Below are 21,130 nucleotides of genomic sequence, written 5' to 3'. Positions count from 1 at the left end.
TATGCCAAAATAGGAGTGTGATTTTATGTGACAGTGAAAGCCTATAGTTGCTCTGTATAAACAACAGAAGGCGCTGCAGCGCAAGCATTTTTCCTCTGTAGTTTTTTCCTCATTTCAGCTGCGAACGAACAACCGAAGAGTGAAAGGCAAAGAAGCTTAACCATACAACATTTTTCGATTTTGTTTTATCGACTCATTCCAGAGAGGAACAGTAAGTTGACCTGCTTATTATGCTTCAGTAAACATAATCGCTTCAGTAAACATACTCTCTATATGCACAGGCTCAAGCCACTCTAGAAATTTCCCTGGCTGCATATTTCCATAGTTTTTCCGTTTAGTGTAACTTACTGCCATTTCTCGCTAGTAAAACGCCGGTTCTCAATACATTTTCCGGGGATTTTGCTGCGTAGGTTTGATCAGGTGATGAAAACCCTCTCGCGTTCTGATTTCAAAAATCGATGCGATCATAAAATCACAACCATCCCTCTCCTACTGTAGAGATTCCTTCAATCAATAACTTAGCTGACTGCAATATGAATGGTAATAAAGTCAAGTGTGTACTTATTTATTAGAACATAGCACCAACATAACATTTAGATTGATAATATAATCCATGGCGTTATAATTAGAGGTTTGCCTGTGGATCTGTTCTGAAAATATGTATGCTAAAGACAGTCAAAGATAATTTGCAGCGGTAAAAAGAGACACTAGACGCATTTTCAAAGGCACTAGTTAAGTATAGTGAAGTGAGAAGTTAGTATAGTAAAGTTACAGTGTTTGGGTCATGTACTGGGGGAGGGGAAGGGACGTGGCACTCAATCCACATCAGTTTACAAATATCCCGGTTACTGTAAAACATGGACATAATAACAGTCATCCGTCTGTTGTGACCTATTAATAATGTAACTACCTTTGTACATTAGAAAATACCATTCTATTTGCACAAGTACACTTACAGAAAAGGACTCTTGTTGTATCATGGTATATTCATGGTATATATATATATAAAAAAACATGGCACCTAATACCATTATAGCTACTTTTTGTTCATGTTATGCACACTTAAAATGTATTTCTATCTGATTGACCCTAAAAAGTCAGATTGAGACAGTCAAAATATTTTTTTTACCTATAATTTTGCTGTTACTACTATTAAGTAGGTCCACATTTTATCTTACCTGACAAAACGTTTTTAGTACTGTGCATGGTTATACAATTCAGTTTGAATAATCCAAATGTAAAGACAAAATTTTATCATTTTAAATTGAAACATAGATTTACCTAAATAGATTTATTAGAAAAACATTTGAATAAATTGTTGTATTTATAAAAATTGCTACAATTTATATGTATCGTCATTGATTTTAAAGAATAATTTAAAATGTAAATAATTCAAATAATATTTTAGTTAGGAAAAGGCCTGTGTAGGGGTGTAGTCCTTCTGAGTGACCACCTTCAGTAAGCTTCCCTGACGTGACCCCAGGCTATTGCTTTTTTAGTGTATTCACTGCAGGATTTTAGGCAAGCCTTCTCTACAAGTCAATACTAGTTCCTCAAAGGTTTAGTCAAGTATATGTTCTGATTACATTCTTGTCTTTTTGAATTAGGATAACGCATTTTAAACAGGCACTTGTTTTCACAGGAGGAATCTAAAATGGTTTGTGCGCTACTGGTTTCAGGTCTTATTTGTGTGTGTGTAAATTCCTGTTGTAGTGCTTGTTTTAGCAGCTGGTTTTCGCCCAACAGATGGTCAAGTTTTTGAAAACCGCTGGGAATTGCATTAGTAACCTTTTTTGCTTTGTTTAGCTTTTCTGAGATTTTTAACACCAGAAAGATAAGTGCAGTTCAGGTCAAGCGACGGTCAGCACAGTTTTTAAATATGTTGTAGTGATTGAGGAACAGCTGTTTTGTCTTGTTTTGGTTAATAACTTTGGACTCCTAGTTCTAAACTGACTTTCTTTTAAGCCTATATTCTTACTCACTCACAACCTGAAAGATAAAGCTTTTAGTTTCTAGTTCTGTGTTCTCTTTCTTGGGGCTTTTTAAACAGGTAAAATGAGAATGACAATGTGAACAAAGTGAGGTGCTCAGCCCAACCTGACAGCCATTGTATGTATAACCTACTAAAAAACACAATGCGTTGTTCTTAAATAACCTGCTGCAGCCCTTATTATGGTTCAAACTACTTACTAACAAAAGTGAATAGAGATCATGTTAGTTTAACCGAGAAACTGAAATTGATGAATGCGATGTTTGCATGTATAAAACTTAGCCATGATGCTAGGAGTTATATGTAAGGTTTGGGTTTTTTCCGAATGTCTTAGCAAACACAACTAATAATTATCCCCCATAAAATGGTTTTGAAATCATCTGTTTCAAGATTCCTTCTGAGAAATAATTCAGCATGCTCTCAAATCACTTCTAAAAAGCAAATACTCAAAAGAGGCATGTTATCCAACAGTGGCTTTATCCTAATTCTCATACTTGTACTACACACTAAATGCACTTCACTGCTGAAATAAAATGGTGTCTTTTGCCTTTGCATGTAAGCGTTCATTCGGACGTAAATCAGTTGTTCACCTGTCCGAGTAAAAAAGTTACTTGTCGCCTTTGGCTTTTGGCCTGCTTAGTTGGGGACATTTAATATATTTAACAATATTATTTATCTGCCTGCATCGACAACATTATATGAGAACTGAGCTTGACGATGACATCACTGTTTTCTCCAATATATATAAATTGATTAAATGAATAGGCCTAGCTTTTTTACAACAAAAATTAACCACCACTGAACTTACTTAAGCTTGACTAGGACATTATTTTTTTCTAGAAACACACTTTGTTGCATTATTTTCCTTTTATCACTGTAAAGCCACTTTGAAACAATCTGTACTGTAAAAAGCGCTGTATAAATAAAGATGACTTGACTTGTCCAGAATAATAAAAAAAAGGATACGTTTAATTTATTCTGAAGCAATGTTCTCATCAGTGTTTTGTCACTGTATTTAAATCAGAATATTTGTGATATCCTTTTCCTTAAACTGATTTCCAGGGCATTTTTAGCCTTATTATGGGCATTATTAAACCTTACCTCTAACCTTATTAAATGTATACAAATTCTTAAATTATATCTATAAATTAAATTAGAGTAATAAGACACTAAATGGCTGTTACCAATCAATAAAATCAGAATCAACAAAATCCATCTTTCCATCACACACATCTTTCCATCATTATAGATTTGGGATGCACTAATTCTAAAACTTTCATTTTTATTTAAGATGGATAACACGCATATATTTAGACATATCAAGACATAGTGAATGCAGCAGCTTTCCAAAAAAAAGGTCAGCAAATGAAGGAAGAAGATTGTGCAATCTGCTCGTTGTTCTGCCCTATTTATAAACTGAAGGTACAGGCTAACTGAATGCTGTCAAGCTGTCCTCTTTCACAGTGCCAGCGGGGGTTTGAGTGGACTATCTGTCTGGCACAGAACAACGCGTCGCGCCTCAAGTTCTTTTACGCCTCACTGCTGTGCTGAAATACATTCAGCAGCTGTGAGAAGTTCATTAAAGGGATAGTTCACCCAAAAATTAAAGTTCTGTCATCTTTTGATGTTTTTTTCCAAAACTTTCTTTCTTCTGTGCAACATAAAAGAAGATATTTTGAGAAATATCTGTTTTTTTCTCTCACAACAATGTCTAAGTTTCCATTATAATGAGATTTAGGCAATATTTGATCTTTACCTCATGTAAAGTTATTGTAGTAGAATATGTGGCGTATGCTGATTTTAATAGCACTTTGACCAAAGTGTACGTGTGATTGTGACGTACACAGATGCCGCTGTCATGCGCAGATTTGAAAACCGCGGTAAAGAAGGCATCACATTTTTGGGGTGACAACAACATTGCGCAAAATTAATATAATGCAGTATATTAGAGGGATAGTTCACCCAAAAATTAAAACAATTCTGCCATCATTTACTCACCCTTAAGTGTTTGCTATAGAAGTCAATGGGGTCCATCAACTGGTTGGTTACCGACATACTTCAAAATATCTTCATTTGTGTTCAGCAGAAGAAAGAAATTCATACAGGTTTGGAACAACTTGAGGGTGAGTAAATGATGACAGAATTTGTAGATGTAGTCAAGGAAGTCAATTTTTTACAATATCTTTATGTTCTGCAGAAGAAAGAAATGCATACAGGTTTCAAATGACATGAACTTTAATTTTTGGGTGGACTGTCCATTTAATGAATGCTTCCGCAACATACACATGGGTCATACACTTCCTTTTTTTGTGATAATATTTTGTTGAGCTCAATAGATTTTGTTTGTCAGTTCCTGATTTACTCTATTTCTGGTATGTTGTGAGTATATTCGACTGTACTGGCACAAGAAAATATGTGAAATATTGTGATTCTTCATTCAGATTTAATGTCCCCATCTAGGCCATGTGGTTTGCATTATCAACTCCACTTCCACACCTTCTTCCATAGGAATTGGTTATTTGAGCTGTAAATGATCTGCTTTTAGCGGTGGGATCTTCTATTCTTAGTGAAAGATCTTCTGTGTTACTGACATATTCCCTTTTAAATGTAGTTTGCTCAATTATTTTAAGGTTCATCAAAAGTTTTTTACAAAAAATAATTTTGATAACTAAAAAAAACTTTCAAAAAAAGAGAGAAAAATGTAACAAGGTTACATAAACCCACACTTCTGCTGGAACGTGATGGAACATGATGGCATATGATGCAAAACATTACTGGATGATTAGTTGTCTTATTGTTGTGTCAAGAAACAAGTAATTTATGCAAATTTGACCAAACCTTGTCTGTGTTAGTCAGCCAGATAACATTATTTGGGTGAAAACTCAGCAAAAATGTCAAAAACAGTGTAGAGTGCAGATCATCAGAAAGCATACAAGATGGCAGTTTTGTCAGTTTGCTGTTTTTGATATTGACAAGCTCAAGTTGTAAATCGTATATTACGTTACACTTAACTAGGGTTTGGATTGGGAATTGAAAATCACTTCCAATTCATGAATCAGTTTTTCGATTTTGCTTATCAATTCCAGAATGTGTATTATTATTGTGGTTTTTAACCATTCAAGCGCAAGAAGACATGAAAGTGAACTCAATTCTGCACTCCCACATTGTTTTCTGTGTTATACATATAGTGCATGAATACTGAATTGAGTTGTCTTTCGTGTCTTGCGCTTGACCGGACAAATACACACAAAATTATGTCAAAATGTCCTTGTAAACACTGTTAGTTGTCTAAGTAAACGTAAACAGTTGAGAAAGAAAACATGTGTAACAGTATATTTGATCTATATACATCTTGACTGAATAACTTTTGTAACTTTACCAAGGATTAATCTATATTATACTTATAAAAAGAAAAATGCATTGTTATTTTACATTTTATTTCAATTTCTAACTTAATTTAAGGTTTAGTTAACAATAATAACCCTGCCACAGTCAAATATACAGTTTCGCAGTCATTATACAAAAGTATTGGGCTCTCCCACACTCAATGAAACGATTGACCAATCAGAATCAAGCATTTCAGAGAGCTATGTAACAGCTTATATGTAAATCTCATTTTCTCTCTTTTAGGCAGTGTGTGGAACAGGATAAAGATGGGAGTTATGAGTGTGTGCTGTATTTTACTCATCTTTCTGCTAAAGTCTTCCTCTGCTCACAATGACTTCTTCACTTCTATCGGTATGTAACCTTTTCAACTTTTTATAAATGTATGATTGAAATACTCCTACAGGTTCTAACAGGCAACCAATTCCTTTAAACCCATGTGTTCATAAACAATTACCATGCAACTGACAGGTATGGAAAACTAGACAGGTCATTCTCTTAATCACTGTCTGCAGGTCACATGACAGATCTGCTGTTCACAGAAAAAGACCTGGTGACGTCATTGAAAGACTACATCAAAGCAGAGGAAAGCAAACTGGAGCAAGTGAAACGGTGAGTAATATCTATTAACAGTATCAACCGGAGCCATACAACACATATAACAAGTATATAACAACAAGTATAACTCATATTAAGTTTGAATAGGCAGTAACAGATTTATGAATGGGGCATGACAGAAATCTTCAAAATGGTTGGCTGAGATTACATTGATTCCAATTATGTATGTCAATAAAATCTGACAATATTTAGTTGTAATGATACATCAGTATGGATCAATGCATCAAACAAATGACTAACTAACAATTTGATGTATCAATGCGACACGTAAAAAAAGCAATATAGATTTTTAAGATGCACCTTTATTTTGACACTCTCTTGTTAGCCACATCTTTTTTCATTATTTATTGTTCTATATTATTTAAAAAGCTCTTTTGTTGTGGATGTCCCAATTGAGATACAGGATTTGCTGTAGAGATACAGTTCTTAGCAGTCTAAGAAGTAAATCTAAACTAAATCTAAACAGTATTTTTCACTCTGATCCAGTAAATGCACATGTGGGATCTTGAGTGCAACGTCTAGATGATGCTTTTGCCAATAAGATGATCGATACTTTTAATTGAAAGGTGGGACATATTTTCCTATAGTTGCCAATCGCCATATTAAGCTTTATGATTTCTTATATTCATTTATTCACAAGTAGTTAATCTCCTTCTCCATTAGCCGTGTCTGATATCATATTACACAATTTTACATCACTCTTAGTGTGGAGCAGATAATATTCAAAGTTGGTATATTTATGTAAAGCAGTAGATATTAGTAGTAGACTAGGATTGTAATCATAGCATTATGCATCACTCTTTTGCACGCATGTAGTCCTGTGTGTTTATGTACTCTTATCTTGTCCTTAAATAAGTTTCTATTTAATTCTTACTTCATTTAGTTAATTCTTACTTACTTAATTCTTAATCTAAATGTTTATTTAGTTTATTTAATCTGTGTTGTCTAGTTCAGTCTCATAGTTTGGCGTTGTTTTTATGGAACGTTCTGGAGGAATGTTGTGGCACTGTGTGTAAGCTGTATATGACAACAATAAAGCCTCTGAATCAGACATGTGTGTGTTGTCAGGTGGGCTGAGAAGCTTGATGCTTTAACATCCACAGCCACACAGGACCCAGAGGGGTTTTTGGGTCACCCTGTCAATGCCTTTAAACTCATGAAGAGACTAAACACAGAGTGGGGTGAAGTGGAAGACCTAGTGCTCAAGGACATGTCTGATGGTCAGTATCACTGTAATTTAACCCATGACAGTTTTTCACAATCGCTAGGACCCATTTCTCAATACTTAGGTCACTTTTTTAAAACCCTTTACACAGTGAGCAGTCTATGTGGGCTAAACTGTGGATCGTTTAACATTGCTTTGGCACAAAATGCATTTAACGCTTTTCAAATAACATTATTTTCTTAATCAGACGCAGCTACTGCCAAAACTCTAAGTACCTATAGGCCAATTTGCACGTTTTATACTCTTTACAAAATGTTAATTCAAAGGGGTGGTTGAATATGATTTCCCTTTTCTAACTTTAGTTAGTGTGTAATGTTGCTGTTTGATCATAAACAACATATGCATGATTAGTGACATCACTAACCCTAAAATTTACATAAACCCGCCCCCGGGAACGATTTATCAAGACAGAATATGATAATCAATGACTAGAAGATAACTACACATAAGCTACATAAATGAACAAACTAACCATTCAGAAATCTTTCTGACTTCGGTTTGAACATAAAAGGCTAAAAGTTTTTGAAATTTTCAGTGCATTTCTGTGTGAGGTAAAAGGACTCCGCCCTGTTGAAGCTCCGCCCCCTGTGCCACAAGCAGAAGCTCATTTGCATTTAAAGGGACATACACAAAAACGGTGCGTTTTTGCTCGCCCTCAAAAAGTGACAACTTTAACATGCTATATAAAAATATATGTGGGGTATTTTGAGCTAAAACTTCACATACACACTCTGGGGACATCAAAGACTTATTTTACATCTTGTGAAAAGGGCATTATACCACCCCTTTAAAGTTCAAAACCTAACATAATACAAAACTGAATAAAACAGCAACTTTCTACATTTCTTCAGTAATGCCACATAGAAATATATTCCAAATCTAAATGAAATACTGTCAAAGCTATTAGATGAAACTGAATGACTAACAGCTGTGTATGTGTTCAGGTACATTATCATCTATACAAACTAAACTTAGGGAAAATTCAGGAATAGTTTATACTTTAATGTAAATCATGTAATATAGACTATGTCAAATTTACTGCAGTGAATTATAAACACTAAAAAGTGTCATTCTTGTTTTGTAAAGAAAATATACAAAAGAAAACATTGTATAATGCAACCTGTTGTTAGTGTTTTTAGGTCACTGTTTTAAGAGTGACAAAGTGTGTTTGTTTGTTGAAAACCTTTCCTATTGTTATGAAAGAATGGCTTGATTTGAGACATGTATGAAGTGTTTTGCTAGTTTTAGTGCATTTTAGATGTGAAATTATTGCTGTGCCAAGCTAAAACTTAGGAGAAGTGTGAGGAGTTGAAAATGTGACCTAAGTATTGAGAAATGTGTTCTTGCACTAGCAGTTGTAAAAAAAACACAGATGTTCTTCTTCTAGATATGTTTTTTCTTATGAAAAGATAACCACATTTTCTTCTAGGCTTTATCTCAAACCTGACCATACAGCGTCAGTATTTCCCTAATGATGAAGACCAGAACGGTGCAGCCAAAGCTCTCCTCCGACTGCAGGACACCTACCAACTGGACACACAGACCATCTCTTCTGGAAACCTGCCTGGTGAGTGTGACCTACATGAAAGATCACACATTTTCCAACTGTACTTCAGATATGCATTTTTTGCATTTGTATGACATCTCATTGCACGTGTTCTTGCAGGTGTTACTACAGGCTTGCCATTTAAAAACACCCTGACGGTAGAGGACTGTTTTGAGCTAGGAAAAATCGCCTACTCCGATGCAGACTACTACCACACAGAGCTATGGATGGTCCAGGCACTCAAGCAACTGGATGAAGGAGAAGAATCCAGTGTTGACATTGTGACCGTGCTGGACTACCTCAGCTACTCCGTCTACCAGCAGGGGGAGCTGGAGAGAGCTCTGGACTATACCAAGAGACTGCTCACTGTGGGTTAGTCTGCTCTACAAGACTATGGCTATGTCCACGTTCATCTGGGAATGTATTTGAAAATGGCGTTTCACACTCTCTGGCCACACTAGGATCTTTAAGATCCTAAAGATCTTTCCAGAAGTTGCTTGTCCACACTGAAACATCTGAAGATGTCTTAAATCACATTGCTGTGCATGCCTAAAAAAATATTAAAATCTTACTGAGAAGGTGCAGAGAGAACATGTATAATAATATTCTTCTGGCATGATCTTTTTTTTTTTTTTAGAAACATATATCACTACTCTGTGGTGTGTCCATTTATCTTTAGCAACACTAGAAAGTAAATGCCAAAACAACCATAGGTAAATATGGGTACAATATGTGTCACATGACTAAACATGCACCATCGCTTTCAAATACTTCCGTTTTCACAGTCCACAATGGAAGCTTGTTTCTGCTATGTAATAAAAAAGGTAATTGTGACGTTTCATTTCACAATTGTGACCTTTTTTTGTCAATTCCGAGTTTATATCTTGGGGGGTGGGGGTGGGGGGGGTGGGGGGGAATCAGTCGCGAGAAATAAAGTCAGAATAAGAAGATATAAATTCTCAACTGAGAAAAAGGAGAAATTAGTTTATATCTCGCAATTCTGACTTTATTTCTCACAGCTGCAAGTTTGTATCTCACACTTCGGACTTTATAACTTGCAGTTGTCTGTTTATCTCACAATTCTGAGGGGAAAAAAAAGTCTGAATTGTGAGATAAAAAGTTTGTGTTCAGGTGTAAGTTGGTGTAAGGTGGTTTATATTGTATCCGTGCCTATCAGGCAATTACCTTTTTTATTCCTATGATGAAAACAAGCTTCCATAGTCCACAGTATAACGCGGAAACAGCATTTTCAAATTTATCTACTTGGGAGAGCGTCTTCAAAAAGCTGAAAAAGCTAAATTTTGAGAAAAATATATGTTCTTAGGATTAATGTGAACGTGGCCTACAATGCAATATTTACACATACTTTTCACATGCCATTGAAGAAAGGAGACCAGAATATCATATCATGATCTGCGAGTTGAAATATTATTTCTGAGCCATTTGAGGTATTTATAAGTTTTCAAAACTATATGTTTAACATTTATCTCTGCCGTCTAGATCCTGAGCACCAGCGAGCACTTGGGAACCTGAAGTATTTTGACTACCAGCTAGCCAAACAGAATAAGGCTGAGAAGGAGCAGAGCCCCAAGGAAGAGAGTAAGAAAGAGCAAGAAAAGGAGGTTGGGAAGAAGGAATATCTCCCTGAGAAGAGGAAATATGAGAAGCTGTGTAGAGGAGAAGGACTCAGAATGGTGATTATTAATATACTGTAACTGCTACATTAATATAAATATTCACTGGAATGTTGAGCATGAAATGCTGATGCATTAGCTGATGTCGGTCATTTAATGTCACACTCACTTTAAATTAAGTGTCTTTAACTACTATGTAATACAATTAAAATAATTAATTGAATACAATGCACTTATTGTATAAATGTGTGTTTTATATTGCACTTATTTTAAAAAACGATTGCATTTAATTAAATCTGTAATTAATATCTGTAATTACAGATGTAATAACACTTCTCTTACCCCTTACCCTTAAAACCATATCCCACCTCAATAGCATCAAGTGTTTTGTAATACAACATGAACACAATATGTATGTTGTACCTAATATTTTTTTTACATAAGTACATAGTAATTAAAGACACCTAATATAAAGTGGGACCAGTCCTCTCTTTCAGCCAGTTTAAGCTGTTTTTTACTGTGTTGGTGTAACCTATTATGTTTGTTTATAGTGGTTTATGTATTTGAGGTAAGTAATTACTAAAGACAGGACTTTTAATTATTTATGCACAGCCATGGTAGGAATGTGGGCATGGCACAAATCTGTTTTTGTCCGTTCAGTTCACCACAGCTGAATTGCATACAAAACTCATTAAAAACACCCACATGCTCTGCTATGCAGCTTTTGGGAGTCAGTGAATGGGTTTTGCTATGGCAGTGCCTGGTTCAGCACATTGAAACTTACTTCTCATGCTGTGAGATAACATAAAACACTAACTCATTTATTTGTCTTGCGCAAGATATAAATTAGATGTAAATAAATATATACATAATCTCATCCTTACAGACTCCTCGCAGACAGAGCCGTTTGTTCTGCCGTTACTACAACAATAACAGACATCCATTTTACATGCTCGGCCCAGTGAAACAAGAGGACGAATGGGACCGTCCACGTATCATTCGTTACCATGAAATTATAACAGAAAAAGAAATGGAGAAGGTCAAGGAACTGGCCAAACCGAGGGTGAGTTCAACTTTTATACACATTAAAATGTTAATAAATATGTACACTATTAATGGCCAAAACGCCATTAACAACACCCCTAGTCCTAGTGATGGTTAGTGATCACTTCAACCAAAAATTCTAATTCTATCATAATTTACTCGCGTTGACCTTAAGCTCATGTTGACTTTTGTTCATCTTAGGAACAAAAATTTGGGGTTTTGAATTCTTCTCTCATTATTTTGTCCATCCATTGAAAGTCCTCACAACCCAGACTTTCATGCATCAAAAAGTTCATAAAGACTTTCTTCTGAAGAAACACAGTCGATTTATATGATGAACCAATTTAATTTAGCAACGCATTGACCAACGCACATACATAGAGCACATAAAAAATTGGACAGTAATTGCAAACATGCTTGCGTAATGTGAGGAAACCAATGAGGTTTGTTCTCGCGCATTAAGCAAGTATGGTTGAACTCCTGTTTACCTTATTTGTTTTTAAATTAAATGTTCATCAAGAATATGGATGTGGTGTTTGTGTTCACTTCCTTTTGGCCATGCACCGCATTTTCTGGAAAAAAACATCACATCAGGACAAAATTGCATTGTTGAGAAAAAAAAAAAACTGATGTCACATCGGTGTGTGTAAAAATGTAAGGTTTCATTTGTTAACATTAGTTAACTACATAAGTTAATTTAAACTAACAATGAACAATACTTGTACAGCGTTTATTCAACTTAGTTAATGCTAATTTAAACATTTAAAGGGGTCATGAATTGAGAAATCATCAATTTTTCTTGATCTTGTGACATGCAAGAGGTCATTGTACTATTAAAAACATCCTTCAGAAAAAAATCAACTTTCAGACCTCAAAGCTTCCTTGTTAGTTTTTTTATTGAAACCAAGCTCAAACAACTAGTTTTGGATTTTGTCATATTATGAAGTAATAGTGCATCAAAAGACCGCGTCTGCAGAATTAAATCAATGCCTACTTCTACATCGTAGCGTCTTTGGCCCCGCCCACTGGCAAGTTAGTGAGACGAGAGAGAAAAGAGATACAGGATCACCGGACTAAAAATAGCATTACCGTCCAAAGGATCCTAATGCTAGGAAAATGGTTATTTATTTTCAACTATGTGGGTGTCTCAGTAGCATTATTTGTTGAATGGATATTTATTTCACTGTGGATTCTTTTGTAAATCAGTCACAATGTTGCAGCTTTGCAAACAGTGTTAATTCTAATGCCTTATCTGTGATCAGTAATTTCTGAAATATAATGATTCATGTACATTCATGTACAGTTCTTTATTGTCTCATAATCATTAAAATCATGCTGTTTATGCATCAGTAAATCAACTTTACATTGTTTCTCTTTGTAGCATGAAAATAATCTGTTATTTAATTTGTGATTAAATTGAATATACAGAAAGCAATCACATAACCCACCCTTTACAAACTCTGGAGCTGTCTATCACACGGCGAGTTTATCAGTGTATCAGAGTTCTAAACTCGCCAAAACTCCCATTTAAAATTATATAATATTGAAACTGTCTAAACTGTACAATGAAATCTCTTATTTACATTGTGTTTGCACTGTTAGTTATGATGAAAGCATTCGTGAGAGTGCAGAAATCGAGTTGCAATGACAAGATCACTGCATTCATGCGCTCAACAGACATGTTTGTCATCGGCTATAATGCGCATCACTGCAACCTCCACATGTTCCACTTGTAATACTTATTTAATATACAAAGATGTCATCCAACCACAGCAGTGGGCGTTTACACTGATGTCACACAGCAGACACGCCCCTTCAAACAGAGCGTTCAAAAAGTGAACCTTTGGAAACATAAAAAAAAATGCCGTTCATGCCGTACCCCTTTAATAATACATTTTTAAGATTAAAAGTTGTATCTATTAACAAATGATGGAAACTGGTACCAAAATATAGTTGAAATAGCATTTACCATTACATTAAATATACATTCATTCCGGAAATTATTTAAAGGTGTACAATTATTCTTTTTCCACTGTAACAAAATTTAACCTATAATAATAATACTTTTGACAAACATGTTTAAAATGATGTCCCCTCGAATGAGATAAAAACACCAGTCATATCAGTGGTAATGAGCGATTTTTCTACACAATGGTGGTTGACCTTTAATGGCAGCTACCATAATAAGAACACATGACAGCCTATCACAACTCGTTTTATCTAGGTAACCTTCATGTTGTCTGACACATTCAGTAACAATGACAAATATGCCTGTGAATAAAGTATTTCTGCAATAACACTGTGTACCAACAACCCTTGCTTTTATGTGATGCTTTATCCATGTTAGTAGGTTCCAATTTAAAGAGAAAGACAACTGTAAAGCATAAACCAAAATGTTCTTACTGCACTTATAAATGTATCTGGTCTGTTGGGTACATAAACATACTGGTTCAGGCATTTTCACTTCTTTGGTAATACTTGAGCATTATCCTTTATGAGCATTAAGCATATAAAGCCTCCTATATTTGGAGTATTTTTATTATGAAAAAACTTGTTGTAACCTCCATTATTCAGGGTTCATTTAAAGTGATTAGTCCAGAGTTTAATCAAGGGCTCATATAGAGTAAGAAGGCTGGCGCTCAAGTTCATGTGGTCAGCCAATAAGACTACAGCTGCTGTGTAACTTGTGTCCTCTTGGCCGGTTGGCTCAACAGCTGCGCCGAGCCACTATCTCCAACCCCATTACTGGTGTCCTAGAGACGGCTCAATATCGCATCAGTAAAAGGTAAGGCTTCTGTTGGCCTGTAGAACTGCCAACACACCAGATCCCTCTACTGCATGCTGGAAAAGCAACTTTAACAAGAGCCCAGACAAAGGGGATATTTGTCACATGCGTATTATGGGTGGGTTGACCAAAGTCATTCATACACATATATATTATATAAGTTTGTAACAACTTAAACAACTAAAGTAAGTCCAAAGTTTGCAATAATTAAGATTTATTAATGTTTTCGAAAGGAAAAACCAAGCCTGCATTTATTTAAGCAAAACGACAAACAGTAATATTTCTGAAATATTCAAACCATTTAAAATAACTGTTTTCTATGTGATTATTGAGTCTTTCGTGTCACATGATTTGGTACTTAAGAATTTTTTTGTGTCGTTTTTATTATTAATGTTGAAAATAGTTATTTCTGAATATTTTGGAAACATTGCCATTCCAACGTTTGGGGGGTAAGTATTCTTGTTTTTTTTTTTAGACAAAACAAAAGAGAACCTTTGAATTTTTTAGTCATCAAAGAATCCTGAAAAGATTTATTAAAAATATTAAGCAGCAAAAACAGTTTGTCAACATTGATAATAATAAGTACCATTTTTAATAATTGAGAATCAAATCACTATATTATATGGATTTCTGAAGAATCATGTGACACTGAAAACTGGAGTTATAATGCAAAAAATTCAGCTGTTATCACAGGAATAAATTATATAAAATATATATATATTAAATTGTTATAATATTTCACAATATTACTGTTTTACTGTATTTTTGATTCAATAAATGCAGCCTTGTGAGCATAGTGCTTTCACAATTTATGAAGTGACACAATAGTTCTGTTGCACAGTTTATCCCATCATACCATCCACCAGCCCTATAAGTGTGCGTTTATACCATGCATAATAAATAGATATCCCTGTTTGTTTTGCTTTTGGGATTGTTACTCTTCCACTGCTTCTTTACACACAAGAGGTACGTAATCAGTGAACACCCTAGTCTTATCAATTTGACCTGTAGCAGTTCGACTCTGGCAGAAACTTCACACCATGTTACATATAAACCACCCATGCAGTCCAGGTCCGCAGTTGGTGTAGTTCAGTTTAAGCTGTGTGTCAACAGCACCTTTCACCTTTCTCTTCTATTTCCTCTCTTTTTCTCTGTGCTGGCTCTTTAGCTCAGGCGTGCCACCGTGCATGACCCTCAAACTGGCAAACTCACCACCGCCCTGTACAGAGTCTCCAAGAGGTAAGGGGTCAAAGATAAAGCGCAGAGTTCACATCTGTCTGCTCCCCCTTTCTCTCTTTACCCAGAATCCTCTTTGTGGACCTCAGTCTATAAAACTGTGAATAGTGTGACCTGGCTGCAGAGACATATTTATCTTGATTCACAAAATATTTTGGTATGTGAACAAAAAGCACAAATAATAATGTTTAGGGTCTAAAAAAGCATTCATGGGATAGTTCACCGAAAATACATGTTCTGTCATCATCATTTACTTATTCTTGTTCCAAATCTGTATGACTTTCTGTAGAACACAAAAGTTTTTTTCCATGCAATGGAAGTCATTGGGGTACAAATTGATATTGGCTTCCAATGTATGGATGAAAAAATGCATACTGGTTTGGAACAACAAAAGAGTGAGTAAATGAATGAGTAAGTTTATTTTTTATGGGAAATATAGAAATTACACACTTCAGTATGGAAACTTGTTTCCGCCACAGAATAAAAATATCAAAAAGGTAATTGGGACTTTTATTTCACAATTCTAAAAAAAAAAGTCAGAATTGCGAGTGATTAACAAGTTTAGGATATATCTTGCAATTCTGATGAGTTTATATCTCACCATTCTGACTTTATTTCTCACTGTTGCGAATTTATAACTTTCAATTCTGGCTATTTTTCTCAGAATTGTGAAACTTGCAATTGCGAGAAATAAAGTTTAAATTGTGAGATAAAATGTTTGTTTTTTTTGGCAGAAACAAGCTTCCATACTTCAGGTATCATGATGATCTTTTATTTGTCTTCATATTATTTTAATGTGTTATACTTTATATTTCATACAACACGCCGTTATATTAATTGAGAAAACACATGACAGTTGCATATCTGATGAAAAGAGACTACGGACTGCATGGGTGACCCTCATTATAGAGAATTCTACCGGACAGGTTACTATTTAAAGTCATGCTGCCTTTGTAAATAATTGAAAGTGTTTGAGTAACCCTAGCCACCACTCACACACTTCAAAACATCAGCTAAACACTGAGGTGAAACTCATTTCTGTCAATAACTCACAGATTGATAAACAAGTTCATGAATATATCATATATCTCCTAATCTAACCTAATTTGAAGGGTGGCCACTTTTGACATGCTAAGTGGTGGCGAGTTTTTATGGAAGCTTGATTCCACCACAAAATAAATGGGATTTTTTTGTTGTTGACATTTTATCTCAAAAAATGGAATTTCCCCCCTCACAATTCTGACTTTATATCTCACACTTGCAAGCTATCTCACATTTCTAAGAAAAAGTCTGATTTGTGAGAGAAAATTTAGCAATTACCTTTTCTTTTTTTATTCCGTGGCGGAAACAAGCGTCCATAAGTTTTGGTTGGGCAAATGCTATTCTAAATCTAGTTTCATTCTAATGACTATTTTTCCCTGCGTTCTGCATACTAACAATACTAAAAGTTTATATCACATGCTAAAATCACATATTAAACATTGCATTTCTTCATTGCAGCTTTACACTGGACAACTCACGTTATATTTGTTTTTATGTAAAAACAGAAAATGTTATACTGTTGCAAATAGTTCTCAGTGGGAATACCGAGCCAATAAGTCATTAATTGTCTTTTCTGTCAGCGCGTGGTTGGCGGCCTATGAGCATCCGGTTGTGGATCACATAAATCAGCGCATAGAAGACATCACAGGCCTCGATGTCAAAACAGCAGAAGAACTACAGGTCGTGTTCATGAGGCCTTTAATGCAGGAGACTGAGAATAGTTCAGTTCTGTTTCTTTCAATTTACAACTTTATGTCTTCTTAGGTGGCGAATTATGGTGTTGGAGGACAATATGAGCCACACTTTGACTTTGGACGGGTAAATACAACGCATTTTGTATTTGATGTTGCAAAGCATGCGAGTTATATACAATATGTACCATTTTAATATGCTTTTTCCACTAGAAAGATGAACCAGATGCTTTTAAAGAGCTGGGCACAGGGAATCGTATAGCAACCTGGCTTTTCTATGTGAGTAAGATTTGATCGATTCTGCTATTGCTTTCACTTGGTATAAAATTCCCTGTAAAACGTCTACTTTGTTGCAGATGAGTGATGTGTTAGCAGGGGGTGCCACTGTCTTTCCAGAAGTTGGAGCTGCAGTAAAGCCAATGAAGGTGCTGTTTGAGTTTAGAAATTCTGTGCCAAAATGATTTATATATTACCTGCACTTGTGAAAAAGATGTACACGTTTAACATACTTTTAAAATAAGTGCTTATTACAGAAATAAAAGAATATACATAAGTACGAACTTTAATTTTTTTGGATACCTAATTGCATGTTATTTACAATTAAATGAAAATATATTATAGTTTCAATTTATATTAAATGCAACCTAAGTTTTTTTTTTTTTTTTTTTTTTTTTTTTTTGCAAACCACTTATAGGACTGGGGTGTATCTTTATATGTAATATGTTACTTCTATCGTGGTAATGTGGGTAATGTCACCACAGGGTTCAGGAAGATGAACAGATGAAGCACAGAATAACTATAAACAAAGTAACTTAAATATAAACAACACCCATGACGAGTAGCCAAGCAACAGCGTGTGACACACAATCAATACCAGACAAGCAACTGAAGAGAAATGAGGAACTAAAATACCCAGTGATGATTAACTCAGACTCAACAGGTGTGATTGTTAAATTAGTGTCCATGGCAAATAATAACTGTCAGGAACAAAGGAACACAGGAAACGTGTAACGGAAAGTCCAATATGAAAACGAAACAAAAACAAAGGCAAAACGTTACAGTAGTTCTGTTGAATGTACTAGCATTTATGGTAAACTTAAATATACTTTAATGTAATTTCTATTCATTTTTTTTATTTCATTATTTAAATATTTATCATTTATTTTAATTTGTGATAAAGTAAGTTTAAATGTAATATCAACATACATACTATCAAGTACTTGGCATGCTTTACTATGTGTCAACACATCAAATTAAATTTACTTCTTTAAAGCACAACAAAAGATTATTAAATATAATCATTATTAAATACACTAAAGTACAACTTTTAATTTGACTATTGCAAAGTGCAATTTTAAAAAGTTTAAGAAAACTTTTTTCATTAATATTATATTATCAGCAAGTGCAGTTTTTTTAAGTATACTTTTAGGAGTTCAAGGTACACTACAAGTGCACATTCAGTACAATTAAGCTCACTTCTTTTTCACTAGGGATGACCTTGTAGTAGAGTCTATTTAGGAAAATTTGATGTGTATTAAATACTTTAATATAACTCGGTAACCGTAGGTAACTAAACTGTACGGTTTGACACAACTCTGCTGTTTCACAGTATATATACTGTCAAAACATCAAGCCATAGAAACAGGTACAGAAAATATCTCATGGGTGTTGCTTTATTTGTTTAAATAGACAGTTATATGTACCACTGCCTTTCCTATTAAGAATTATCACTTCACATTTGTGTGTCTGTGTTTAGGGTACAGCTGTATTCTGGTATAATCTCTTTCCCAGCGGAGAGGGAGATTACAGCACGAGACACGCAGCTTGCCCCGTACTGGTGGGAAACAAATGGGGTGAGTGTCTCAGACACAATGTATTATCAGGAGAGTTTCTTAGTCCTCTAATGAATCGCTGACACCAGTTTTTACTATGTGTTATAGGCATTTTCTAACACATCAGCAACTTTATTTTCATTTTTCTTTCTTTATGAGGATTGCCTGTATTTCCTGCAGTATTAGCAAATAAGCACATTTTATTTGACATAAACCATCATTTAAAAATCATGTAGTTGCGTTATGTCAACTCTGTTACCATCATAATTATTGCTAATTATAATATTGTATTATTCTATAAATGAAAAAAACTTTTAAGGACTTCATTATCTTCATTATCATTAAGTTAATTCATTATCAGAGAGTGAAGACAAATAAAACATTTATCTTTTTAATAACTAATCTTTTATTGTGTTAAGTTTGTTACAATCTTAAATGGTCATTTGTTACTATAAACTTGAGCAACTAGTTAATAATGTAAAATTAAACTATCTACGGATTGCTTTTTACCTTCTTCATGAGTATTTTATGCTGTATTAGCAAATAAGCACAATTAAGTTTACATAATCCATTTAAAAGTCTTGAAGTTGGTTATGTGTCAACCCTGTTACCATCATAATTATACATTGTTCAAATAATGTATTATTCCATAAATAAAAAAACACTTAGTGAAATCTTCATTATTTTAGCAAGTAAGAACAAATAAAAGTTTTTTCTTTTTTAATAACCTTTTTTAATAATTGTATTATTATAATGTATTATTGTGGAACATTGTCAACTATGTTACCATCAGAATTAAATTTCCTTTCTAATAATTTATGCACAAATATTTATTAATGTCAGATTAAACTATCAACTCTTTACTTTTATTTTACTAGTAATTCTTGCTGTTTTAACATTTAAGCACATTGTAGTTGATATAATACATAATTTAAAAGTCATGAATTCCCTTGATAAATGTATTAAATTAAATTCAGTTTAAAAAAATAATAATTTATGCACCTGAGCAAATTGTTCATAGCGTCAAATTAAACTATCAACCATCTAAAGCTTCCTAAACTTTTCTAAACTCTCAACCCTGTTACTTTTCTGAAGGCATGGTTATACATATTTTGACATATATCAACTTTTGTTGACAAATTTCATTCTTTCAATCTCTCATTGCCTATCCGTTAGTGTCAAATAAATGGATCCACGAGAGAGGTCAGGAATTCAGGAGACCATGCAGCCTGAAAGAGACAGATTGATCAAAGCCTTCACTCGTCTTCCTCATGCACTCCTCCTGGATTCTGAACAGACTCTGAAAACACAGCCTCCTCCCTGCTGTTCATGTCTACTGTGTTGGCAGCAGCCTACTTGTGGCCCATGACATTATTTTTAATCAAAGAGTGTGAGCCAGCCTTTGGGTTACATTACCTCTGTTAGTGCCTTTTATCATTGCACACTATGGCTTCAAAGAAAGCAGCTATTTCTGACAACACTCCATTACAACAGGCCTTTAGCTATTGAGCTGTACAATGGCATCAAATCACAGCACTGAAGTGACAGCATATCTCCAACACTTATTCTGACTGACAGACAGAACGAAGTGACATGACAGAAAATGCACAGAATGCATGTTTGCCGCATTCACAGAATGTTCGGGAATGGTCTAATAAAAATGATTTTCCCAAAGTGAATCTCATTGCTTTATTTTGCGCATTCCCTCTCCTTTATAATAAATCATACAAGTTCTATTATTGTTTACATTGAAACGTAAACCAGAAAACGTGAATAGCGGAACACGAACACTTTTACTTTTAAATACACTACTTACGACGTTTAAGTTGCAAACATTTCTAACACAATACTCATTGTTAGTCTCTTACATTAACTGATCTGTTATTACATGTTAATATTTGGCAAACCAAAAATGTTTTGAGTCTTGGCTTTGCCAAACATTATTTGGTGATTTTCCAATACAGCCACACATAATCAGCAAATTGTCAAACTCTTGTTTTTGTCCACTGGTAATTGTAAGAAAAATAACTTAAAAAATTAAATGTTCAATTAAAATAGATTAAATATAATTTGCCCATTGTGTGGATTTAGTTGAAAAACATT

At 34.4% G+C, this 21,130-nt stretch overlaps 1 protein-coding gene across 2 annotated transcripts; it reads left to right on the top strand.

Annotated features, from left to right (window-relative positions):
- The first annotated feature begins 78 nt into the window (after positions 1-78).
- Positions 79-20,739, top strand: p4ha1a (prolyl 4-hydroxylase, alpha polypeptide I a). 2 transcript variants are annotated; one of them, XM_079596163.1, is made up of 15 exons: positions 79-211; positions 5,621-5,728; positions 5,890-5,986; positions 7,061-7,212; positions 8,647-8,784; positions 8,884-9,135; positions 10,264-10,457; positions 11,284-11,460; positions 14,156-14,226; positions 17,085-17,184; positions 17,269-17,322; positions 17,409-17,474; positions 17,552-17,620; positions 18,952-19,048; positions 20,204-20,739. In XM_079596163.1, the coding sequence occupies exons 2-15, from the start codon at positions 5,644-5,646 to the stop codon at positions 20,272-20,274; spliced, it is 1,623 nt and encodes a 540-aa protein (XP_079452289.1). In that variant the 5' UTR covers positions 79-211; positions 5,621-5,643; the 3' UTR covers positions 20,275-20,739. The 2 variants fall into 2 exon arrangements, with proteins under 2 accessions (XP_079452289.1, XP_079452290.1); XM_079596164.1 differs by lacking the exon at positions 14,156-14,226 and adding an exon at positions 15,395-15,465 and having other exon boundaries at positions 20,204-20,704.
- The last annotated feature ends 391 nt before the right edge of the window (positions 20,740-21,130 follow it).

Source organism: Phoxinus phoxinus, assembly GCF_949152265.1.
Source record: "Phoxinus phoxinus genome assembly, chromosome: 21".
NCBI lineage: Eukaryota > Metazoa > Chordata > Actinopteri > Cypriniformes > Leuciscidae > Phoxinus > Phoxinus phoxinus.
The sequence above is the reverse complement of the archived record's forward strand: the minus strand, read 5'-3'. Positions and strand labels throughout refer to the sequence as shown.

Bases quoted from the DNA above. Each gene is read 5' to 3' on its own strand.
- p4ha1a (XM_079596163.1), top strand. From the start codon at position 5,644: ATGGGAGTTATGAGTGTGTGCTGTATTTTACTCATCTTTCTGCTAAAG. The intron at 8,785-8,883 runs GTGAGTGTGACC...GTGTTCTTGCAG, and splicing joins CTCTTCTGGAAACCTGCCTG to GTGTTACTACAGGCTTGCCA. The intron at 10,458-11,283 runs GTGATTATTAAT...TCATCCTTACAG, and splicing joins GAGGAGAAGGACTCAGAATG to ACTCCTCGCAGACAGAGCCG.